Source organism: Pollicipes pollicipes, unplaced genomic scaffold (genome assembly GCF_011947565.3).
Source record: "Pollicipes pollicipes isolate AB1234 unplaced genomic scaffold, Ppol_2.1 Scaffold_4295;HRSCAF=5057_pilon_pilon_pilon, whole genome shotgun sequence".
Taxonomy (NCBI): Eukaryota; Metazoa; Arthropoda; class Thecostraca; order Pollicipedomorpha; family Pollicipedidae; genus Pollicipes; species Pollicipes pollicipes.
Genome location: NW_023596461.1, coordinates 8,996,635 through 9,023,108, shown reverse-complemented (window position 1 = coordinate 9,023,108; position 26,474 = coordinate 8,996,635). Strand labels below are relative to the sequence as shown.

The following is a 26,474-nucleotide window of genomic DNA, read 5'->3' as shown; positions in this document are numbered from 1 at the left end:
GACTATCAAGCATTTCCTGGAGATGCACCCCGAAGTCAGCTACATTCGATGCGGCTTTTTGTACCGTATTGGCAAAATATTATAATCTGATGCCATTATTGGGATACGCCGATGGGAGGCTTCGCCTCGGCCGACCCTGGCAGTCAGGCACCTTCCGTGTAGCAACAGCCCCGCCCTCTTACCGACTGAACCGACATATCCCCGCCTTCAGCCAAATGAGGTGGCGTAGCGGCAACGCCCGTTCCTGCCCACCGTACCCACCTCCCCCACCCCCAACGCATGGTCCGTGCCCCGTGTTCACACCGTGCCTCTCATGGATTGCGGTTGCTCGTCTTTTCCCTTGTCCAGAGCGGCTAAATGGGCCGGTTTAACACAATACCGTACACGTCCTTTGCCGGTCAAGTGAACGTTGACGGGATGTATTTTCCAAAATAACGCACGGAGGGTCATCCTTTTAAGCGGTCCACCTCTTCATAAAACAGATCACTGCCATATGTAAAGCATCTCACCCAAGATCCACTAAAACAACTTCTGCAGGTTCAAAAAACAGGCGAAATGGCAAGAAACATGCCTCACGCCGTCACGCCGGCCACAGAACCCAACCGTCCGACAATGGGCAGAGATCGGCGGCGGACGCCAAGAACACGGTCCACGTACGCGTAGGATATGATCTTCGGCCACGCGTCGTGAGGGGGGTCACGGGCTCCATACCGCACCTTACCACCCCGAGCCACCTCCCAGAGCCGCGGTACCGGCTGAGGCTCGCGCCTCGCCAGCCCGTCCCGAACACGACGCGGGCGCACCCGCGCACAACAGTGCCTACGACTTGCGGCACCGTCCGTGCGGCAGCGCGGTCCGAGCAGGCGAGCTCAGTCCGAGTGAGCGCGCTCAGCCCGAGTAAGTGAGCTCAGCCCGAGTGAGCGAATTCAACCAGAGTGAGCGAGCTCCGGCGGCGAGCACGGCCACGGTGAAAACGGCCGCTGTGACAGCGCGAAACACATCAACAGTATGGACGACATGAGAGATAAAACAACCGCTGCCCACGTGAGCCACGCGGAGCGGAAGCCCCGCGGCGGAAGGAGGCCGTTGAGCTTGGGTTTGCATGACGTCAACCGAGCGCCAGACGGAGCCGACGGCCACTCTCGGGCGGGTCAGACAGGCGCCTGGCCGTCTAGCTACCAGCGTATCGCCGGCCGGATGATCGCGGCGCCGCGCCCCACCCGGCAGGCACGTGGCAGCGCAGGGCCGGCTCACGACGGGGGAGGAACCGACGCGCCTGAAGCTCACAGCCCCGCGGCTGATGTGGGAGAAAGCTCTCGATGTGGTGGCAAGCTCGCACGTGGCGGGAAGCTTTCATTGAAGACCTAGGTGAAGAGCGTGCTCAGGCGCGGCCGGCGAGCCAGCCCACCCGATTCGCCGCCGCCGTCGGCCGGCGCCGGGCAGTGTCGCCGCCCGCCGACAGAGGCGCTGCCGTCGCCGCACTGAGTCCGCTAGTACAGCTGCTTTAGCCGCTCGAACGAGACGAAGAAGATGATGTTCCAGGGGCCCAGGCGCAGCCAGGTAGGCACGAAGCCCTTGTAGAGGGCCCGACAGCCCTCGAAGCGTACCGTCTGCAAAACACAGGCGATGCCGACTGATGTTGATGACGTCGACTGAGACGAGGGGGCGGGTCGGCTCGTATCCACTCGCCATTGGACACAACTGGCAACACACACACACACACACACACACACGCACACGCACACGCACACGCACACGCACACGCACACGCACACGCACACGCACACGCACACACACACACACACACACACACACACACACACACACACACACACACACACACACACACACACACACCACACGCACGCACACACGCACACGCACACATGCACGCACACGCATACGTACCATACAGGCACGGTTCGCAATAACGACCCAATTAGCCAGCCCTGCACAAACACAAACGATGGCTGTTTCGTTGACCAGGCGTCCGCATTACTGAGTCCACCACATCGATACCGAAGGCGGGTGCGTGCCGTCGACAATAACGCACTGGCAGCCGCTCCGACTGGCATTGAAATTACTCGAGATCGGCGGGAGCTCGAAGCGGCAGGCGTCTCCGCCGCCGCAAGGTCGCGTGTCCGATCGTTGACCCGGGTCCGGTCCGTGCCCAGCCGTCCGGCCCAGCTCGATAGGACGACGCCCAGCGGCGCCAGGCCGGCGCGGCTCCGTACCTTGACCAGGCAGTCGAGGCTGCTGCGGTAGTAGTGAGCGGGCACCAGACCCTCGGCGGTGGCGGGCGCCGGGCCCACGCCGGCCCGCAGCAGCGTCCGCTGGTTCATCATACGTGTCTGGCGACGGCAGGCGCACGGTCACGGTCACAGTCACAGTTATAGTCACAGTCACGGTCACAGTCATGGTCACAGTCACAGTTCACAAGTCACGGTCACAAGCTACGGTTACGGTCAGTCACGGTCATAAGTCAAGGTCATACGTCACGGTGACGGTCACAGGTCAAGGTCACGGCCACATGTCACGAGTCACATGTAACGGCCACGGTCACGGCCACGGCCACGGTCACGGCCACGGCCACGGCCACGGTCACGGTCACGGTCACGGTTACGGCCACGGCCACGGCCACGGTCACGGCCACGGCCACGGCCACGGCCACGGCCACGGTCACGGTCACGGTCACGGTTACGGTCACAGGTCACCAGCGCGGCCCGGCCGGACCGCGGCGCGTACTGTTACGCACCCGCCGCGTGCCGTCCTCACATGGTACACACGGTCAACATCAGACGTATGACGCACATTTACATCCATCCCAAAGCCACACGCAGGAGGACACGCCAAACGCTGCGACCAACGTTCGGCGCAGGCCCGGGACAAGCACAGCCGCGGTAGGCGCACACAGGCTGTCTGATGTTAGAGCGTCCTCCACAGCAGACCAGATCACCACAGCCAGCCGACGAGCGCGTAGTCCGCCTTCCTCAGGCCACGCCCGCACCAGCACGCACCCGGAGGACGTCGATGGGCGTGGAGGCGACGGCGCCGCCCAGGCTGGAGAGCAAACTGGACCTGCGGGACGACAGAGCTCAGTCAGCTGACCCGCGGCCGGCCCCGACGCCGGCTGGCGCCGACGGCTGCCGGCTCGCCCCCTCCGCCCCGCCCTCAGCCCGGCGGACGCCACACGCCCCTCTGAGGGGTGGCCGAGGCGGCGGGCGTCAGCGCCGACCCCGACAGGTGACTCGTGCGTCGGAGACGCGTGACTCTGATCTTGACCCGCACTGAGTTCATAGGCTTGTTCACCGTTGCATCCCGCCAACCGATAGAAACTTACCACGCCAGGGCAATAGTTCAAAGGAAGAGTGCCACCTTTAGCTCTGGATCGGACGCTGAGAATGCGTTTGTGTATAAATGCGTCCAATTCGTATCGCAACGCAAACTTCCTGGAAGTGATTCCTGTCTCCCGTGCGAAGCTCTACATCCCAAACAACGACTTGCGCAAAACTGTTCAATGCCCATCAGAATTGAAAATAGCTTGTTGTTCATCAATGTTTACCCGGATTTGTCCACAGGCGGCTGAAGTATCCATCCATTTATATGTATAACAACTGAATCACCTCTGTATTTAATAACATGACAGCTCTCATACCTTTCTTTGACAACAAACATGCTTTCCATCCGAGTAAAATGCGGCTGAACCGCAGTATTGTCAGGCTTCAGCGAATACTGCAGATTCCTTTTCGTGCGAAACGCCAGTCGAGCCGGTGCGCGCCTGGACTGATCGTTTATAGCGCCATTCAACATGAACATATATGAACCCTGCTGCTCAGTGCTGCTGTGCCCCGTGCTGATGGCGGCGACCAGCCTTAAATGACTATCATCTGTCAACAACTCTGATAATTTTTTTAGAGCTGTGGCGTGGCTTAGGTAGTACGTTTCGGATGGCCCGGGCGTGCTTCTACGCGTCACTGCGAAAACTCCCGTCTCGCAATCGTCGCAAAGGCCATTCGCACAAGCCTCTAAAGGTGGCACTCTTCCCTAGAGGGTTATAACGTCAGGTATGTAACAAAGTGGTTTTCAAAAATACGTTACGGTATCGAAACTGTCAAAAACTTTGTACTTATCTTACTTTGTACGCTCTCCATGAGGTTCTTACTCCGTTGAAGGCAAGAGAAGGTTAATGCACTTGACGTGGAGACGGGGATCGAGAAAGGAATGTGTTCCAAACATTTTCAACGCGCTTCGTCTCACAGGAAACGATTTTGTAGCCTTGTAGCCTGTCGAAGCAATTCGCAAACATTTCTGCTTTCGTCCAAATGCCTTGCGCGACGTACATGGACTTATCGCAAACATAAAGATCGTTTGTTTTATTGTAAGATGGCAGCATGAACAGTTCGCAAGCTTGGTATCCTCCCTTGGATCCAACAGCCAGAGGTCTTTAGTTAATCGCATGATATTCGCGTAGTGCTCAAACGCATATTTGGAAAAGTTTTTCGCACCAAGCTTTCGCGCACCAAGGTCACATTGACATCCCGAAACTCATGCTGTACGCTTGAAAAATGCGCTTTAACATCACGCAAGAAGGCTCAAAATGTCGCTTACAGACTAAATGCAAATCACACGCATGAATACCTTAATTACACTTCCACGTGGAGAAAATTGCATAATCTTTTCCAGAAAAAAAACGAACAAAAAATGGGTCAACGTCAATAATTGTCAATCCAGAAGTTAAATTTGCGTTTGTACTACATTCACTTGACACATTTGTGTGCAAGCCTGTGGACTCGACGGTCTACAGAGCATACCATGACCGGTAGATGACGCAGAACATGGGACAGTTATGTGCGGGGGAGGGGGAGGGAGTTGTAGGTAATCCGGGCTGGGGGCAAATAACGGGTTACAAAACGGCAGGGGTCACAGAGGAAGCTAAAATGGTCACACACAACGGCCATAAAAGAAGGTGACAGAGGAAAGTCACAAAGGTCACAAAGGAAGGTCACAAAACGGAAACCAAACAGATGGCCAGCTGGATTAAGGTAGACAAACGAAAAATAGACAGGACCGTTGGCGAGACGGACGGCACACGGGTAGATGGGGCCGCCAGCCGAACAGGGAAGGTGCGGAACAAGGGACAGAGGCAGGCGCGGCCGCCGCCGGCGCTGGCGCCGCGGGGCCGGCGGCCGCGCCTGACCCGACTCTACCTGGCGTCCGCGCCGCTCACACCATAGTGTGACGCGCCACGAGCGCCGCGCCGCAGGTCTGCAATAGACACAGGTGAGAGGCGACGGCCAGCACCACACACGCACGCCTCACACTCGGCGCTGGGTGGGGGTAACAGCCGGGCACACCGGGGCGGGGCAGGCTCCGGTCCATACGGGGCGGGGCGGGGCGGGGCGGGGCGAGGCAGGGGGAGGAGGCAGGCCAGGTGACAGCTCGCCAGTGCGACAGGAGGAAACACTATCCATCTGTGACGGAAGATGACCTGGGCTCAGATGAACACTGACACGGTCCGGTGAGGACGGGCTCCGAGGACCACCGACACGGTCCAGTGAGGACGGGCTCAGAGGACCACCGATACGGTTTAGTGAGGACGGGCTCAGAGGACCACCGACACGGTCCAGTGAGGACGGGCTCTGATGACCACCGATACGGTTTAGTGAGGACGGGCTCAGAGGACCACCGACACGGTCCAGTGAGGACGGGCCCAGAGGACCGCTGACACGGTACGGTGAGGACGGGCCCAGAGGACCGCTGACACGGTACGGTGAGGACGGGCCCAGAGGACCGCTGACACGGTACGGTGAGGACGGGCCCAGAGGACCACTGACACGGTACGGTGAGGACGGGCCCAGAGGACCGCTGACACGGTACGGTGAGGACGGGCCCAGAGGACCACTGACACGGTACGGTGAGGACGGGCCCAGAGGACCACTGACACGGTACGGTGAGGACGGGCCCAGAGGACCACTGACACGGTACGGTGAGGACGGGCCCAGAGGACCGCTGACACGGTACGGTGAGGACGGGCCCAGAGGACCGCTGACACGGTACGGTGAGGACGGGCCCAGAGGACCACTGACACGGTACGGTGAGGACGGGCCCAGAGGACCGCTGACACGGTACGGTGAGGACGGGCCCAGAGGACCACTGACACGGTACGGTGAGGACGGGCCCAGAGGACCGCTGACACGGTACGGTGAGGACGGGCCCAGAGGACCGCTGACACGGTACGGTGAGGACGGGCCCAGAGGACCACTGACACGGTACGGTGAGGACGGGCCCAGAGGACCGCTGACACGGTACGGTGAGGACGGGCCCAGAGGACCACTGACACGGTACGGTGAGGACGGGCCCAGAGGACCGCTGACACGGTACGGTGAGGACGGGCCCAGAGGACCGCTGACACGGTACGGTGAGGACGGGCCCAGAGGACCACTGACACGGTACGGTGAGGACGGGCCCAGAGGACCACTGACACGGTACGGTGAGGACGGGCCCAGAGGACCACTGACACGGTACGGTGAGGACGGGCCCAGAGGACCACTGACACGGTACGGTGAGGCAGTGAAACGGCACGGCAGCCGGCGCGCCCCCCGGGGACCGGCGGACGGAGCGGGCGGCACTGACCGACCCAAGCGTGCCCCAGGACGGCCGGGTCCTGAGACCGGCCGTATTCGAAACAGGTCGGCACGACTGACGGCCATCTAGGCCACCCGGCGCAGCCCGTCCGGGGCTGAAGGCCGCGCAACACGAGCCGAGAACTAGTTGAGTGTCTAAAGGGCTGCACGGTACGGCGTTCTTAAAGGGAATGCTTCGCCTCTTAGACGTAATCAAAGAAGATCAAAGCATAATTAGACACAAAGCATAGGTAAACAGTTTGATATCATGGTCATGAACCATCGGCTTTTGCAACGAAGATTTGGATACAACAATATTGAAAAAAGAAAACATTCAGCCTCATTGCGTCACATTAAGCCCTACGTCGCTAAAAGCCACTTAACCACCAATCAACCGACCAATCATGTTCATCGCCGGAACATTCTGACCAATGGGAGCGCCAGCATACATACCGCGCGCACCATTCATCATCATTGAATGCGGCCTTCGTCCATGTGGCATCACTAAGCAATGAGCATGTCACGTATCATACAATACAAGGACATACCCGAAGCCAGACGGATCCCAGACTAGTCGCAAGCCAGCTCGAGACAGCGAGCGTTTCAGCTCTTACTCCGCATTGTTTACGTTGCATATTTACAATCTGAGGCCTGCAATTTGGCTTTATCAACTCAAAACATTACCGTGAAACATTCCCTTAAAACACCTAACACAGTTTGTCTTCATCAAGGCAAATCTCGGCCCATATGATTTTGTAGCTGCTACTCAATACAGCCCGTTTTCATAGATCAGGATTGTTGATCGGCTAATGATCGCTTCGTGAAGATCGATCGTGGCAGCCCGTAGCCCCGCCGTGCTGCCGACTGAGCTGTCGTTTCATCCTTGCCGTCACATCCGGCCCACCCGACCACCACTAGCGAAGAGGAGGACATAAACGTCCGGTTTACCCGACCGCCACTACCGAAGGGGAGGACATAAACGTCCGGCTCACCCGACCGCCCCTACCGAAGGGGCGGACATAAACGTCCGGCTCACCCGACCGCCACTGCCGAAGGGGAGGACATAAACGTCCGGCTCACCCGACCGCCACTACCGAAGGGGCGGACATAAACGTCCGGCTCACCCGACCGCCACTGCCGAAGGGGAGGACATAAACGTCCGGTCCACCCGACCGCCACTACCGGAGGGGAGGACATAAATGTCCGGCTACCCGACCACCACTGCCGAAGGGAGGGCATAAACATCCGGCTCACCCGACCGCCACTACCGAAGGGGAGGACATAAACGTCCGGCTCACCCGACCGCCGCTAGCGAAGGCGAGGACATAACGACAGAGGGGCAGACCAGGTTTCTGGTTATAACAGACGGGAAAGAAACGAAACAGAACGTAACGAGCAGGCCAGCACATGATCAAATAAATCAGAAAAAATAAGATCATCTTTACATGAAAAAGCACTACTAGTGTTAAAGTCAGTAGGCAAACCAAAACAAACAGCTAAGCGCATTACCAGTGAAGTTGGTAATCCGCAAGTCACCTTTAAATACATTCTGACTTTATCCGTTTCCGGTCCAGATCTGAATCACTTGGCGGCGTTAAAAAACCTTGCAGATAAACCTGCATGGCCTCACGATTCCAACGACGGCTCATGCACAACACCCACTCTCCCACACAGCTCCAGCCGTGCTTGTTAGTTCACTCACAGCGGCGGGGGCGACGGTGGCGTCGCCTCGCGGCGGGCCAGGGCACTCACGCGAAGTGGTTGCCGGAGGAGTCGCCGATCAGCTGGTGCTGGATGAAGTAGCGCTTGAAGAAGTCGTACAGGGGCAGCTCGACGCCAACTATGACGGCCGCCCTCTGCGCCGTCGGACCGACGCCCTGCCGCCGCGCGGCCCGCGTCAGGCCAGTGGTCACAGACAGTCACTGCTCCTCTGCCGCGGCCCGCGTCAGGTCAGTGGTCACAGACAGACACTGCTCCTCTGTCGCCGCGCGGCCCGCGTCAGGCCAGTGGTCACAGACAGACACTGCCCCTCTGCCGCGGCCCGCGTCAGGCCAGTGGTCACAGACAGACACTGCCCCTCTGCCGCGGCTCGCGTCAGGTCAGTGGTCACAGTCCCTGCTCTTCTGCCGCGGCCCGCGTCAGGTCAGTGGTCACAGTCACTGCTCCTCTGCCGCGGCCCGCGTCAGGTCAGTGGTCACAGACAGACACTGCTCCTCTGCAGCGGCCCGCGTCAGGTCAGTGGTCACAAACAGTCCCTGCTCATCTGCAGCGGCCCGCGTCAGGTCAGTGGTCACAGTCACTGCTCCTCTGCCGCGGCCCGCGTCAGGTCAGTGGTCACAAACAGTCCCTGCTCCTCTGCCGCGGCCCGTGTCAGGTCAGTGGTCACAAACAGTCCCTGCTCCTCTGCCGCGGCCCGAGTCAGGTCAGTGGTCACAGACAGACACTGCTCCTCTGCCGCGGTCCGTGTCAGGTCAGTGGTCACAGACAGACACTGCTCCTCTGCCGCGGCTCGTGTCAGGTCAGTGGTCACAAACAGTCCCTGCTCCTCTGCCGCGGTCCGTGTCAGGTCAGTGGTCACAGTCACTGCTCCTCTGCCGCGGCCCGCGTCAGGTCAGTGGTCACAGACAGACACTGCTCCTCTGCAGCGGCCCGCGTCAGGTCAGTGGTCACAAACAGTCCCTGCTCCTCTGCCGCGGCCCGTGTCAGGTCAGTGGTCACAAACAGTCACTGCTCCTCTGCCGCGGCCCGCGTCAGGTCAGTGGTCACAGACAGACACTGCTCCTCTGCAGCGGCCCGTGTCAGGTCAGTGGTCACAGTCACTGCTCCTCTGCCGCGGCTCGCGTCAGGTCAGTGGTCACAAACAGTCACTGCTCCTCTGCCGCGGCCCGAGTCAGGTCAGTGGTCACAGACAGACACTGCTCCTCTGCAGCGGCCCGCGTCAGGTCAGTGGTCACAAACAGTCACTGCTCCTATGCCGCGGCCCGTGTCAGGTCAGTGGTCACAGTCACTACTCCTCTGCCGCGGCCCGCGTCAGGTCAGTGGTCACAAACAGTCACTGCTCCTCTGCCGCGGCCCGTGTCAGGTCAGTGGTCACAGTCACTGCTCCTCTGCCGCGGCCCGTGTCAGGTCAGTGGTCACAAACAGTCACTGCTCCTCTGCCGCGGCCCGCGTCAGGTCAGTGGTCACAAACAGTCCCTGCTCCTCTGCCGCGGCCCGTGTCAGGTCAGTGGTCACAGTCACTGCTCCTCTGCCGCGGCCCGCGTCAGGTCAGTGGTCACAAACAGTCCCTGCTCCTCTGCCGCGGCCCGTGTCAGGTCAGTGGTCACAGTCAATGCTCCTCTGCCGCGGCCCGCGTCAGGTCAGTGGTCACAAACAGTCCCTGCTCCTCTGCCGCGGCCCGTGTCAGGTCAGTGGTCACAGTCACTGCTCCTCTGCCGCGGCCCGCGTCAGGTCAGTGGTCACAAACAGTCACTGCTCCTCTGCCGCGGCCCGCGTAAGATCAGCGGTCACAAACAGTCACTGCCCCTCTGCCGCTGCTTGCGTCAGACCAGTGGTAACAGTCACTGCTCCTCTGCCGCGGCCCGCGTAAGATCAGCGGTCACAAACATTCACTGCGCCTCCGCCCCACGACTGAACAGCGGATGTGGTCGTTGTAACCCAAGAATGAGCAATCTCGGATGTGCAGTTACCACCAGGAGGCCTGCAGTGATCCCTCTGTTCGGGCGGAGCGCAGGAACTAGGGCATCAAGGGGCGGGGGGCTGAGTTCCAACTTTCTGAAAAATTAATGGTGGTGCTATGGACATTATGGGCGGCTGGCCGGAAACAGGTAGATACAGATGGCTATTCTCCCTCCCCTCCCTAACTCTGGAGGACTTCTAAAGCCCCTAATCCTGGGCCACACGTCTTCAAATACACCAAATACACCATTACATCAAATATATCGCCGAACTAGAGACTACGTCCAACATCCCCGGAGCCCAGAGCAATGCGAGAGCGCACTGCCGCACACGTACCCGCCACAGACCGCGTACGCCCTCCTGCCGGTAGATGTCGGCGAAGCATCGCAGCATGCCCTTCTGCCGCACCGACTCGTTGGCCGCCTGCATGCGCACCTTCAGCACGTCCGTCGGGTTGGCGATCGAGCTGGAGACGACGCCTGTCGGAGCGCACGCCGGTCAGCCGGGTCAGCCGCGGCTCGGCGCCGCACACCGCGAACCAGTCGGCAGCGCCGCCCGGCCGCCGTGTGGTGGACAGGCACGACACGGCCGGCGGCTGGCGCGGCGGCCAGGCCGATGGCGTCAGGACGTGTCTGTCCGACGGGCAGGCACGACCCGGCCGTGACAGCCGGAGGAGGGCGTCGGGAGCAGCGCGCCCGGCCGCCGCTCACCTGCCACGATGGCGCAGCAGACGTTCGAGAGCAGCGTCTCGTCGGACGGGTTGGGACAAACGACGCCCTTCATTGAGTAGTAGACGCCGAACTTGATGGAGCCGTATGTCGACTGGCGCAGAACCGCCGGCGAGATGCTGCCGACCATTCGTGAACGTGAGGGGTGCCGCGCAACACGGTCAGACGTGAGAGACGGTCAGACGTGGGGGTACTGTATAAAACGGTCAGACGTCACGGGTATTGTGTAACACGGTCAGACGTGAAGGCTGTGTAACACGGTCAGACATGGGGGGGGGGATACTGTGTAACACGGTCAGACGTGACGGGTACTGTGTAACACGGTCAGACGTGAGGGCTGTGTAACACGGTCACACGTCAAGGGTACTGTGTAACAAAGTCAGACGTGAGGGGCCCTGTGTAACACGGTCAGACGTGAGGGGTGCTGTGTAACACGGTCAGATGTGAGGTGCACTGTGTAACACGGTCAGACGTGAGGGGTACTGTGCAACACGGTCAGACGTGAGGGGTGCTGTGTAACACGGTCAGATGTGAGGTGCACTGTGTAACACGGTCAGACGTGAGGGGTACTGTGTAACACGGTCAAACGTGAGGGGTACTGTGTAACACGGCCAAACGTGAGGGGTACTGTGTAACACGGCCAAACGTGAGGGGTACTGTGCAACACGGTCAGACGTGAGGGGTGCTGTGTAACACGGTCAGATGTGAGGTGCACTGTGTAACACGGTCAAACGTGAGGGGTACTGTGTAACACGGCCAAACGTGAGGGGTACTGTGCAACACGGTCAGACGTGAGGGTAATGTGTAGCACGGTCAGACGTGGGGGGTGCTGTGTAACACGGTCCGACGTGGGGAGTACCGTGTAACACTGTCAGACGTGAGGGGCACTGTGTAACACGGTCAGATGTGAGAGGTACTGCACAGCAGTCAATGCTGACATGGACAGTTGACCGTCAGAGACGCTGGCGTGACCGAGGACCACGAGAGGTTGGGGCGACAGTGACCCCTGGATCGTCAGGTAACCCGTAACGGCACACAATCCACACGAGACACGGTGTGATTTCGGTGCTGCGCAGCGTGTAAAAATACGTTAAGTTCACGCGGTAGAGTCGTTTCAAAGTCGGCAGCGGAGATTGGCTATTCAGCTACAGCGACCGCATGGCGTAACAATGGGGCCATTGGCCATCCTTGCATTGCAATTCATGACGCCGGAACGCCGGGCGATTCACGTTCAAGTCGTTTGTCGTTTGGGATTTGTTCGTACAAGTAAAAATATAGTGCAGCAATAGGTCACGCCCTTTTGACATGGTGTCACATCATCATTTCATATCATCGTCATCATCATCACATTTAAATGCCGCGGACTATACATCTCACAAACTACCGTCATATCTAAGGAAGAGAAGACCGACCATGACATTAAGTTAAATCTATTCGAAGTTCCCAACGTGTGCAACCAGCCTGTCCGACACCGGGTCCCGAGCGACACTGACCGGAAGGGGCGCGGCACGAGGCCGGTGCGTACTGACCCCCTGTAGAGGGCGCGCAGACCCTCCTCGCGGCTGATGCGCACCAGGGCGTGACTCATGCCGCGGTAGCGCAGCTCGCGCAGCCCCTGCGTCCGCTGGCCCTGCACCTGCAGCCGGGTCTTGGTCGTGTCGATCGGGAACGTGCCTGTGACGCCAGCGGAACGAGCGCGGGTCAGCTGGCGGGCGGGCGCGGCGGCCGCGGGGACGCCAGCTGGACAAACTGCACTGACGCGGGGCGGCAGGCCCAGCTCAGGGCCGGCGACACACAACAATGGACCCGAAGGGGGTCAGCTGCACACTCTCAAACACAAACGTTACTCTCATCTAGAGCAGTAAGTCACTGAGGGGTCATACTGGGTGCCGTAGGACTATTGAGGCACGCAGCCGCTGACTGGAAATGGTCACGATGATTTCTGAACAAGCAAACGCTAAATGAGGTCACCATTTCATGTCCGCCCGGTGCGAGGGTAAACACCCACACCCAGCATGAGACACGATGCAGCCTGCAGCCCGGTTGTGAAAGGCGCCATGGCTCACATACCACTCGCTAAAGGGCTGACAGAAAAAACCCTTAAATGGGCATAGGAGACCTCATTCCCTGCCGGCGTGCCGTTCATCGAAAACGAAATCAGCAACGACGTACCTTTGCTTCTTTTTTATCACAGCGCTTTTCTAAATGCGAATGTGAATTCCAATGTCATAGACTGAAAAACAAAATCATTCTCTACAACTGTTCAACTGCCCACTAAAAGCGTTCGGCCGCAAAGACCCGCAGAGCTGCCTGACACGGTGGCATGTCCAGCTTGGCAATAACAAGCTACTTAAAAAAAAAGATGAGCAGGCCGGCACGTCAAGAAACGCTGAGACATAGGCTCATGACAGCGCAGGCTTTCTGGGTCACGCTAGCTGCTTCGCTTTACAATTGCATGTGTGCTTATCACATTGGGACGTCCTGCGCATGCATAATGCACATACCAGCTAGGCGCAATCACCATCCGAATCTAGTATAACATTCATGTAGACAGAAATGCATTTCGCAGTTGCAAGTAGAAATGGAGAGCTGTCACGAGCGGGTTCATCAGGAACGTGTACCAAGTATGGACAGTAAATGCATGGAAAATGGACGCTTGCAACACGGCCAACGCCGGCCGTATGCATAAGCCAACACCTGTCCAAGGTGGGTGGTACGTGGTGCGAGCGGACAGGGCCGGACGGGGTCGGGCAGGGTCGGACGGGGCCGGGTGGCGGCCGCCCGCCGCCGTTGCCGCACTCACAGCACTCGGCGAAGCAGGACGAGACGCCGCCGTAGAGGAACGGTCGCCAGTCCCGCGGCGCCATGCCGCTCCGGCCGGGTGCTGAAACAGGTCGGGTCAAGTCAGGTCAAGTAAGGCCACGTCACGTTACGTCGCGTCACGTCGCGCCAGCGGCCGCACCACCAGCTCGGTGCAAGGCGAACTGCTTCGTCACGCCTCACACGGCGCTGACGTCACAGACACTTGACGGCGGTGGACGCTGCGCCATCAGCCATAAGAGCACTGTACACACACAAGTCTATCGCCAACCTCACGGGAATTCCGCACTGGGATTCTGCAAACTTCAGCAGACAGGCAGCAAAAGCAAACACAAACCGAAGCTCACGATCGCGCCCAGCCGTTCCATGTGTTTGTTTACAACTCGGCTTGGTTGCCCGAGACACCGCAACCCTACAAGGGCTGTGCTTCACAACATGTGAGGGGAGGAAAACCAGATTAGCACACTAATGCTCTCACATACGCGGCTGCGCAGTTGCAAAAAAAAAAAACTCCCCGAAATAAAGCAGACGACCGTCAACGGGCCATGCCTGCCAATTTCACTTCCTTTCGCCATCTCTATCGCCAACGTTTACTGCTTAGCTTTTAGCTTCGCCGGTCTCACGCACATCGTACCGTAGAGAGACTCACAGCCAATGCACGACAGCGCAGAGTCGGCAACGAGCCGCATGAAGGGAGCTGAGTTGAGTTGAGTTGAGCTGAGTTGAGTTGAGTTGGGGTGAGATGAGGTGAAGTGAGGTGAGGTGAGCTGACTTGAGTTAAGATGCGCTGAGTTCAGTTGAGTTGAGTCGAGTTGGGTTGAGTTGAGTTGAGTTGAGTTGAGTTGAGATGAGGTGAGGTGAGGTGAGGTGAGGTGAGGTGAGGTGAGGTGAGGTGAGGTGAGGTGAGGTGAGGTGAGGTGAGGTGAAGTGAGGCGAGGTGAGGTGAGGTGAACAGTAACCTGGGATCGGCACGAGATAGTCACAGTCGGCCTCCAGGACGCGCCGACAACCCGGCCATACCGCAGCGAGTCGATCACACAGCTGGGCAAACCTTTTGGCGAACTGATGTACATGGTGAGACATTCAAACAGGTTCCAATCAACGCGCTTCGATCGAAAGCCTTCTACAACCGGTCTTTCTGGGTACTGATATTGCAACAACCAAACGGCATCGACCCGCCCACATCACAACGCCACCGCACGGGCAGCGCACACCAGCCGGTAAACGGGTGCCAGAAGACGGCTGTACCGTCCAGCGCACGGCGGCCGTCCGGGCCACCGGCAAACACACCGTTCAAGGTCACGGCCGGTCATTGGTCCGCGGCTTCAGTCTAAAGTTCAAGCGGTTAATGGAGCGTCCGAACTGTGACGATCCGCAGTGCGGCTGGCCCGTTCCGACCCTCGGCTGGCGCGGCGCCAGCGGCCCCGACAGCGGCCGGCCGGGGGTTCTGAAGCACCGCATCGGGCCGCGCGCCGTCAGCAGACCCTCACGACGCTTGCAGCACGTGCAACCACACACGGGGCCGAGGAGAGCGGCGCAGATGAAGGGCCGGTCAGGGCCAGGGCCAAAGCCCACCCACTCCACCACCGCCTCTTACCCGTGGCCGTTCAGCGACAGAAGTCGGGCGGCGACGGCCGTTTCCGGCCGAGCAGCTGACCGGCACCGGAGCGGCCGTCCGTGACCAGGCCGTACCCGTCCCCCCTGCGGGCCGCGGCGGCGACGACTGCGGCGGCGCGCGGCGTGCGGCGCCCGGAGATAATAACAGTCCGCGCTCACGCACGGCCGGCCGGCCCGCAGGCGGGCCCTCGGGCTGCCGGCCGGCGCGAGCGGACGCCGCTCGGGCGCTGCCCGGCTCCGCGCACCGCCCCGCGCTGGCCAATCGACGAGCAATTCCGACAGACCGGGAGTGGCGACACCGACCAGTCGCTGCCGACGCCAGGACGCGGCCCATGGGTCTGTGAACCGGCTGGTGTGCTGCACGATAACGTGATGCGGCAGATAATCCGCCCCGAAGTTTGCTGGCTTCTGGCCTCGGCCAGCCCACAGGCTCGCGTAATTCGGCAGCGCAGCAGCTCGCGGCAGCTGGCCGTTGCAGGCTCGCCCGTCACGTCGTCTGAGCGTGGCACCTGAGGGACTTCCGCTGCCGTTCACGTGCGCTCCCCGTGCAGACCGGTCCCGGCGTCACGTGGTCGTACGATCACGTGACACGGCCCGCTGCCAACAGGCGGAGGGGGAGGGGGGGGGGGGACACCAGGATGCCGGAAGGATCGCGGCGTCGAGACGGCAGCCCGCGGGGGCGCCTCAGCCCGCCACACTGGGTCACCAGCAGTCTTCCCGTCGAAGGTGGGACGTCCGGCGTCACCTGACTACTGACAGCAGAATCATTACGCCACCTTGTCGCGCAGCTGGAGAAGACTAGGTCGCAATCGGCGCTGCTATATTTGTCTGCATTCGGAACCTCCCAGTCGCAAAATATTGCAAAATCCCACCCGCTCAGAGTGAACCAGTACATCTGGATTTTGCACAACGATTCAAACAGTTGCACACGTTCATTGCTATTTCTTGTCATCGGATCAAGGCAGAGAAATACTCATACCACCTCGCATTTGGAGTTCAATTTTGCACCTCGTTGGCGTGCCAAATGACGTAGCTTGCGAGCAATGCAATCGCAAGCTACGTGAGACTAGCACATTTATACTTATGTGGTGTACGGTCAGCCATACCTTTCGCAAGGAATAAGTACCAGCCGCGTTTAGACCCGAAATACCCATTTTCACCCGTGCATTATATATTTTATACTTGTATTACATCACACGGTCGAAGGAAATGTTCCACACCAGAATTTATTGCAAGCAAACACCACATATGACGAAATAAGCTCACTTATAACTATTGGTATACTGGACTGCTCTAGAAAACAACTTTGTTTAGCGACCGCGCTCATCAATGCGTCATTGACTGCGTTTTGGGAGTTTGTATAACGTCGAGGTGCTGCCAAACAACCCGTGCAAAGTTGCCATCCTTGCATTCACTCGTACTACGTGAAACTCGCCGATATATGGCAGTGCGAAGCTGGAAGAGTTCGCTGAGCTTACTATCGCTATGTACCCATGTCTGGTCCTTTTCCATGGTCTGCCGTCACAAGGCAAAAAGCCGTATCTCCGAGCTTTTACGATCATAAAGTTGCTCAGAAAGACAAAAAAGGGGTTTCTCCCATATTGAAGGGTGAAGTTAGCACAGGCAAGGGCAAAAATACACCATTCTGACCGCGTTTACATGGCCAATCCTAAGATAGCGTTTTTGAGACGCTTAAACGTAAGGTTTTTAAATTAAGATGCAAAAATGTTTTGCCTTGCGGAAAGAGTCGTCACCCATGGGACAATCCGGCAGGCAAAAAGCCGTATGTGTCAAAAAGCCGTATCTTGGAGTTTCTCGACTGAGTCATGGGGTGGATTTCGCAGGCAAAATGCTGTATCGCTTAACCCTGCACATATTTTACATTGCGTGGGGGTAATAATGATTCGAGATATAGGTGAAAATAATGCTTCGGTGTTGAATTGAGAGACAGAAATCGCCGGGCCCGATGACCCGTACCCAACATGGCCCGGCCTGGCCTACCATAAGTTTTGGGAAGTGATAAACACCGAATCTTGTGACCGTTCTCTTCATACAATGCTTTACGTTAGGTAAGGTCACGTCCGGTACTTGCATTTGTTTGCACTTGGGACCCCGAATCCAAGCAGAATGCTGCATTTCGGGCGTGGGGTCTCTTAGTGCATGGGTCTGAAAATGTCGCCAGATTGCCAGCTCCAGCGGAAGCTGAGGGTTAACTGAAAGAATGCCTCATACTTATCGAATGTATTGCTAACAGATGTAAACATTAAGCAAATGCAATGACACCGCAGGCAACCTGATAACCATAAAATGTATCACTCACTGCCACTGAGCCTCATCACCTTTCTGCCATCAAGCCCCAGAATGCATCAAACGGAGCCGCCTTCACATGTTCCGCTCCCGAACGGAACACCTAACTGATGCTGATGGAAAAGTCTGGTAACAAGCGGTGTTACAGAAAAAAAACAGATACACAAACTACATCACAAAACCATACCCAAAATAACAGATCCACAGCTGACGTGCGTTGCAGTATTAGGAGCTTCGAATGGAAGGAGCAGTTATCAAACACGTCCAGGGCCATCAGGAGCCCTGTATGATTCGCTTAGTCGTTCAGCTCCCGAGCGGACGAACCGGTCAGGCTCTCCCAAAAGGCACGCCTCTGTGGCGGCAGCAGTGGGAGGAGCTGCTGCTTCAATGTCTCCAGCTTTGCTCTGTTGACACCGCGCGGACGCATCTTTGCCGCTGGCTGTTCCCGTGGGAAGAATGTCGTTTTTGCTAGGTCGAACGCACGCCAGCTGTTGGATGAGTGGCTTACTTTGGTGAACACCAGGTCCTGGCCACGGCGAACCTGGATCACCTTGCATGAGGCCAGATATGGTCGGCAGTTTTCCTCGGTTAGGAGCTTCAGCTTCTGGGCACTCACGCCACTTGTGATGTTGAGGAAGTCATTAGGCTTCATCTCGATCACCTTCGACGAGTCTTCGATAACGGTTGTAAAGTCCTCCATGTCTGCCACCACTCTACGACGCTTCAGGCTCTTGTTGCAGACCTGGTGGACTGCGTCCGCCGACATCGAAGTGTGGCCCTTTTGGAGGAACTTGAGGGTCACCTGATTCAGCATCTTACCAGGCTTGTTGACGGCCTGCATGAGGCCTGTAATAAGTATCCAATTTTTGTTCTGCCCGGAACAATTATCTAGCCAAATCGTGATGGCCTCCACATCTCGCTGCAGCTCGATGTACCGAACGAAGGCGGAACATACGTCAGCCGCGTCCCGCCCCGCTGTACCCTCATGCCACACGATCGAAACAGCCTTCGGTTCTCGTTTGCCGAGCGGTGCAAACGTCTCGTTGTAAACCACAAGTCGAGACGTGAATATGGCGACTTTGTGCGGGAGCTGTGGCAGAAGGAAGATCCGCATCATATCTGCGGACACGACAAGCTCATTGCCTTCCCACACTCGTTCTGCGTCTTCCTTATAAGCGATCCGCGCCTCGTTTCTGTGCTTGATGTGCTGGATGTGAGCTTGGCAGTCAAGACACGTCCCGTCGTTGTCCCTGCACGTATGCAGTGAATGTGCCGCGCATTCGGCACATTCCTCGTTACCAAGTTTTGTGAACCCTATGTTCATTTCAGCCATGGTTCGACGATATCTTGTTTCTGAGCATATGTTGGTGCCATGCATTTCTTGAAAATGTTTGAAGAGTATGGCTGTATTCAAATCCGGAGGCAGGTACCGCCGCTGCGGAGCGTGCAAATACCTATAATGAGGAGCAACTGGCTTAAATGACATGATGTGATGCTCGATGATTGTGCTATCCAATTTGTTTCTTGGGGTCTTCGTTCCTCTGCGATCCATGGGGGCTGCTGGCTGAGAAGTGATACTGGCGAGGACTGGCTTGTCATTGCCGTTCTTAAAGCCCAAAGTTGCCAGGAAGAATATTTTGCATACGGCAACAGCTTCGGTGCCAACCGGGAGATGCCACCGAAGGACTCGTCTTCTTTTGTTTTCTTTTTGCTCATCTCCTGATTTCGACCCGCTGACCCGATCCGTTACGTAGCGACGGTACCACTCACGTCTCGCCGACCACGACAGTGAGTTTACTGCAGTATTGATCTCTTCTCGCACATTTTCCGGAACTCTCCGACCACATTTCAGCTGGCAGGTACCCTCTTTGCAGCCCACTGGCGCTGACAGGAGCAGATGCTTGGTTTTGAAGCCCTCAATTTTGTTTTGAGGAGTTCGTGCCCGTTGTCTTTTTTTAACTTTCGTATGGCCAGCGTCCCGGTCGTGCAAGTCTAGGCCAAAGTCGTGGGCTTCCGGGTCCGGGAGGCCTGCGTCCGGGGCTTGCATGTCTGCGAGGCCAGCGTCCGGGTCTTGCAGGTCTAGGCCAGCGTCGGGGGCTTGCAGATCCGGGAGGCTAGCATACGGGGCTAGGTCTGAGAGGCCAGCGTCTTGGGGTTGCAGGTCTATGAAGTTACTGTCTGTGGCTTGCATGTCTGGGAGGTTAGTGTCCTGTTCGGTATGGATTGGTTCTGAGCGCAATGACACATGTGGACTGGAAGTGACGGCAGGACAGAATTGGGCAGCTTCGTAATGACGTGCGTTTGACGTAGAGATGGGAGCGCTCTGGCTGTCACTGGTGTTGTTTATGGCAGAAAAATCGACCGAATGATTACTATCAAACAATACTGACATGCTACCAGTAAACCAGGACAGCTCACTTGAACCATGGGGGATGTCTGGCGTGGCGCACATCTCAGAGCCCCGCGCAGTCACTGTAACAGTTGCTGGCAGAGTAGCCTCGGCGACCGCTAGAGTGGCGGCGGCGGTATCCGGCAGGGTGGCGGCGGCGGTAACTGGTAGAGTGGTGGCGGTATCCGACAGGGTGGCGGCGGCGGTATCCGGCAGGGTGGCGGCGGCAGTATCCGGCAGAGTGACGGCGGTATCCGGCAGGGTGGCGGCGGTATCCGGCAGGGTGGAGGCGGCGATAACTGGTAGAGTGGCGGCGTTGGCAACCGGTAGCGGGGTCACGCTGGTACCTGGCGGATTGCTGGCTCCGGTACGCGATAGTGGGGTTATAGAAGCCGGAAGGGTGGCCAGAGTAGACAGGCTGGCAGCAGTGCTCGATGGAGGGGCCCCGGTAGGCATGGAGGTGGGGACGAGCTGCGTTTTCTCATCAGGGATATCTGAAATGCGAAAACACCAGATGTTCAAGGCTGGATGCTGGTTGACCTCAACCAACCAGTGAACACGAGAGGTTGGGAACAGCTGGCCGGTCGGGGGTGAACGAATGTAAACAAACGCCAGGGGACAGTGGTGTGCGAACTTTTCAAGAACTGTCCGCAAACACCAGACCTCGGATGTGAGAAAATTTATGCCAGTTTTAACAGCTGCGCAACAATCCATTCATGTCATAACATGACCAAAACAAGGGGAGCAATTCGTGTAGTGTGACTTGAAGCATGCTCAAGAATCGCATAGTTTAATACGTACCAGCCTAACTAAGATGTCGTGGGTTCTAGTTCCCCCTTATTGGCTCTCAATAATAGACAAAATCTATTGTGTCTCATACATGATGCGATTTATGTAAACTTTGGCCTCTCCGCAAGTGGACACGCTAACGGTAAGCGGCAATGCTGTGCAAAAGTAACAATACTCTATACGGAATGCTTCTCGTGGTTAGTTCATTATGGAGAGAGCGCCAGAGAGAGACAGAGACAGAGACAGAGACAGAGACAGAGAGAGAGAGAGAGAGAGAGAGAGAGAGAGAGAGAGAGAGAGAGAGAGAGAGAGAGAGAGAGAGAGAGAGAGAGAGAGAGAGAGAGAGAGAGAGAGAGATATATATATATATATATATATATATATATATATATGAGAATGAAATGAACTAACTAGAAATATGTTTAACGAGCGTGTTTACATTAACAAAACGAATTGGGGCATTGCTATAAACGCGGATACATTGAACTGGATGCAGTTGACATTTCCTCAAGAAAATGTTAGAAACACCAAACGCTGCGTTCCGCATCACCTATTTTTCCAAGTAACCATATCACAGCCATGGGCAAGAGCTGCTTACCGAAAGCCAGGGCAAGTTAAAGACCGAAAACTTATGCATATAGCGAAAGCGCGACACCTGGGCGGGGGGGGGGGGGGCAACGAGAACGCGGACTGAGCCACGAACTTTGAAAATGTATCATTGGACGTACCGGCACTTCCGAAAAAGTGACCATGAATGGTTGTCGCCCCCCCCCCCCCCAACTTGGGAGGAATTCCGCTCCCCCTGGCAGACAGGCTTCGTTCGAATGCAAATGTATCTTAAGCATGTCAAGACTGATGGGTGAATATCAAACAGAATGTTTGTTAGGTGAATAGTATCGTTCATCACTTACCGAATGCCAGACGACGCTTCTTCTTTGCTGCAATCGTCCCGGTCCAGTATTTGCCGTTGTGTCTCAGTCGCACTCTGCCTCCAGCCTCCAGCGTTGACCCAGGCATTAGTCGCAGATCAGAAATAGCAACATAGTGCCATTCCCCGAAAGATGTGTCATCCCAATCTACTCTAACCACTCGTCGTTTTTTCCTCTTCTTTTCGTCCATGGTTGGTTCACTTAGGTCAAATTGGGTCAAATTGAAATATTTAAATTCTGGTTAAAACTCAATCAGACAACTCGTGGCCAAGTTGTTCCGTCTTACGCGGGCTAACCGAATCTGGCTATACGTCAGGTTTCGGAACGAGGAGTAGGCAGTTTATGTGATGGAGCAGAGGCGTAGCCAGGATTTTTACGGCGCGGGGGCGAGGCGATGTTCAGCGATAAATCACGGTGATTTTAACCCTGTGTGAGGAATCATCTTTGCTACTCACAGAAACATCCAGGCCTCGGGGATCCCAGCTTGGGCCCCTTGCTCCCCCCCCCCCCCGATCCCTGGCTGCGCCTCTGTAATTATTCACGTGCAACCGGCAGCACGCGCAATCGTCACGCAGCCGTAGTACTACTTCTGAGAATACGTGTTTTTTGCGACGGAAAATGCATTGGTATCGGGAGCGCTTTTGGCAGGCAAAAAGCCGTATGTCCCATTTTGTTCGGATGCGGCTTTTTACCTGACGGAAGACTCCTCTTGCGGACCAAAGCACAGTGAACAAAAAGCCGTATGTGCACTGTGCAGTAGATACGGCTTTTTGTCTGGCTGAAATCGTACTTGCGGCCTTTTGCCTGCCGTGCATCATTGTCAGTTAGCGCGATGCGGCTTTTTGACGGATCATATACACTTATAATTCGAAATACAAAACGCGCGTAAGTGTATGCTCGCCACCATCAGAGGCGTCTTCTCGAAAGCTTCAAAATGACACCAAAAACGAAAAATCGATGAAAATCGAGTTACGGCTTTTTGCCTTTTGACGGCAGTGGTGTTTTTGTGAATTTTTCAGTGAGTTTAAGCATTTCGCTTGCAATCACATACCGGGTTTTAGCGCTATTCTTAGGCCATCCGATTCCATGCGTCTTATTTCCGTAATGACTAGCAGTCATGTCGAACTTGTATTATGCAGTCCAAAACGTGATTTCTGGTTGAAACTTGCACAGCTTGCTCAGCATTGATCGCAAGCCATTTGACGTTACCATGCCTGGGAGTCGCGCCCACGGACGCCAGATCTAAGCGGCCCGACGGCTTGAACGCCATATGGCCAAGGACATGGCAGGATTTGATGACGTTGCTATGGCGGCATGCATGCCGGAATGGCCTTGTCTGCCCGAAACAGTCTACACGTCTTTGTGGGCATGCAGCTCAGAAACTAGAAGGTTTTAGGTCTTAAGATGAGAATGCGGGCCAGTGAAATGCACCGAGGTATCTTCAAAATAGCTATTTCAGTTCAAAGCCCCATACAAATGTGGGACACTATTACGAAAGCTGTTCATTGCATTTGCGAGGAGTATTATTCACATAAATAAGACAATAGTAACAGCCTTATTCCTCGGAGAAAACCAGGGGAATGGAGAATGAAGATATACATGTGTCCATATCTATGCGAACGTGATATGTGCCCTGATGTGTGATGTGTGCTAGCTTAAAATCGTTTACATGTGCAAGTAATACCTGACATGTGATGCATGATGCCCGTTCAATTGAAACGCTTGCTGTATCTGTATATGTAAACCGTGGTTCAATGTTAAAAAACGAAAAATCAAGCAGGATCATAAGCGGGCCATTTTGGATTCACTTCTGCTATTGTTTCGATAACGGCATGTTGCCGAAATATCGACGCATTTGTATCTCCATTCTCATTTTTCCTCCGAGGAATGAGGCTATTACGGCTGTTCAATTTATGTGGGACACTCTCTTGAATCTTGTGGGTGAAGGTCGGACATGCAAGACTTTCTTCCAGCGACGTAACACAGTAATGTCCGCAACATTTGCAGAGATCAGAGAGTGACACAACACGACCCGGGCACAAACGCTGTTACAAACAATGTCCTGCGCACCCGTCTGCGACCACAGTCGTGCAGTGCCACTTGGGAGTTAAGGGGCACCCGGCACCGACAGGTCACACGCCAGAGAGGACGGCAGCACGCCAGCCCATACGTCATGCCAGCGGCACGCCCACCGCTCCACTCACCCGTATTTGCAGCCGTCTCTTTATCACCGGCTCAGTCACCTAGCACGGTGGACTGCACTCACAGCGCCGACTGAACAGGCACGTCCGCTCGCAAGACCAGAGACACCCCGCGGGACGCTCGAGGGCGGTCGGCACCGCGCTGTCTCGGCGCGGTGTGTACGGGTCTGGCGCGGAGCGCGGCCGCCAGCGGAGCGGGCGCCAGCTCCAGCCCAGCCAATACGGAGCGTGCCGGCCCGGCCGCGCCTGACCTGCCGTTCAACCTTGAGCTCGGAGTCGCCGGATGGCCGCGCCACCGCCGGCCGGGTTGGGGCGCGGCCCACAACAGGCGGCACTATCACAAGGCGCGCCAACAGAAACACGGCGCCAAACGCCGCGTCCCCCGCCCACCCCCGGAATGCGGACGGTGGCGGAGCGCGGCTCGCTCCAGGTCGGAAGTCGTTTGGGAGCCAGCCGGTCGGGCCGGACGCCAAGCCTGCCGGCTGACCTTTGCCGCCGGCGCCGTATTGATCTGAGCCGTCGTCTGGCGGAAACCGGGACGTCGTTGCTGCTGTGCTCCTTATGCAAGTCGGGATGGGGATGCCGCGCGGCGAGCTGGGGGTGCGGGGGAGGCAAGGTCGCGGCGCCCCGGCCATAAAGTTTCCCGGGGACCACCGCAGCGGGGAGGGGCGGGGTGGCGACTATCGGCCGACGGGACTGCGTCTGCATGCGCGGCGGGCAGCTGCAAGAAGTCACAACCGCAGTTGACATTGCGGGCTGCTGGACAGCTCGCAGTCAGGTCGCTGTGTCAGTGGACGCTCACCTGAGCCGCTGGCGAGGCGTCCCGGCCGGCGTCGGTCGCGCCCGGACCCGCCCGGTACCGGCGCGTCGGCTCCACTCCCGGCCCGCACCGCGCGCGCCGACTGTCAGCCCGGCCACAGGGCAGCTTCTGTTCACTCCCGACGACTGGATCCCGGCGCTGCCACTGACTGCAGTGGGAAACACAGGTAGCTCTGATGATGCTCTGATGATAGCTGATGATGAGCAGGTGATGCCACAAGCACTGGCCTCCCATTGTCAAGGCAACATAACAGCAAAAGCATAGAGGATTGCCAGTCAACATACCAGCCTTGGTTCACATATTTATCTTGTGCTGGCAGATATGCTCAATATACATTGTGCACTACAGGACAATCATGTAATGTGCACAATGGTTCTGTGATTGTTGGAAAGGTGGCAGGGGAGACCACAGAGTGAGATACAAAATCTGGCCTGATAAAACATGAGATATGATGACCACTAATGACTGCACTTAACCCATGAAAGGGGGCAGTTGACTATTGACTGTATGGTCCAATTAGCTGCAAACCTGATCACAATACATGAAAACACCCATGGAATGGAACAATCACAATCCTGCTCATAGTCATGGACCAGACTACAATCACTGACATGACCATGCCCACAGGCAACATTGCATTCATGGGGGCCAGATAACACTCCTAGACTAGACTTCAGTAGTAGACAACAGTCACAGACCTAACCTCTGGCACCTGCCATGCTATACTACCAATTACAAAGTGTCACTGAGGCTGCTTAAGACCACTGATAAACATCTGAAGTGTGCCCAGATAAGAAATGAAACAGTTTGCCCAGATCACTTGGTACAGAGCACTGCTTTGGTGCTAGTCACACCTTTTGCCCTCCCCATTTTCAAGCCAGATGACATGTGGGCAACAGGGCATATACCTGCCTGATCACTGATGCCTGCAGATGCAGATGCATATGGCTGCACTGCAGAGAGTCATGTACACACCTTAAAGAATGGATGCCTCTGTGAGGGCAGTATATACCTGATTAGTTAGAAATATACTGTGAATTATGGTTGTCATGGGAAAATATTAAGTATGTTCAAGACAACCTTATCATTTTCTCACATCACTAATTGAGCAAGATGTTCATAAAGATTGTTTATATGGTATTCAAGGAAATCATCATGAACATCTGTTGTAAACCATGCCAAAATATGATGAAAGTGATGATCATGTTCATAATAATTCAAAGCTGGCCATCACAGAAGATTAAACAAAATTAACAAAGACCATTACATGCTATGGCGCAGTGGGAAAGATATTCCTGAGCATGTGTTTCTTGCCAAAATTATTCACCTTTGCAAAACTGTGCAATAGGTACCATGGAAAGACAGCATCATATGGCATGGGGCAGGTCCCTGCACGACATTCCACGTGGTATACACAACATAACCATGGCAGCAAACCAACTGTAAAATATTTGAGACTGACAAACTTACCTAGAGCCTTCTCATATTATGTGTTAGGAACAAGTTTGGGGATGGCACATAACACACGGGAGCACCCCCTGCGCCTCGCACCCAACCCCACCACGACCCACTC

The 26,474-nt window shown here is 56.4% G+C and overlaps 1 protein-coding gene across 3 annotated transcripts; it reads right to left on the bottom strand.

Moving 5' to 3' along the window:
• Positions 1-385: 385 nt before the first annotated feature.
• Positions 386-26,474, bottom strand: LOC119096410 (kidney mitochondrial carrier protein 1). Of its 3 annotated transcripts, XM_037219294.1 has the most exons (10): positions 26,372-26,474; positions 24,884-25,049; positions 13,833-13,913; positions 12,559-12,703; positions 11,012-11,148; positions 10,638-10,780; positions 8,376-8,500; positions 3,018-3,078; positions 2,235-2,351; positions 386-1,610 (listed from the first exon to the last, which is right to left on the bottom strand). In XM_037219294.1, the coding sequence occupies exons 3-10, from the start codon at positions 13,894-13,896 to the stop codon at positions 1,491-1,493; spliced, it is 912 nt and encodes a 303-aa protein (XP_037075189.1). In that variant the 5' UTR covers positions 13,897-13,913; positions 24,884-25,049; positions 26,372-26,474; the 3' UTR covers positions 386-1,490. The 3 variants fall into 3 exon arrangements, with proteins under 3 accessions (XP_037075189.1, XP_037075190.1, XP_037075191.1); XM_037219295.1 differs by lacking the exons at positions 24,884-25,049; positions 26,372-26,474 and adding an exon at positions 24,085-24,213 and having other exon boundaries at positions 1,491-1,610; XM_037219296.1 differs by lacking the exons at positions 24,884-25,049; positions 26,372-26,474 and adding an exon at positions 15,447-15,536 and having other exon boundaries at positions 1,491-1,610.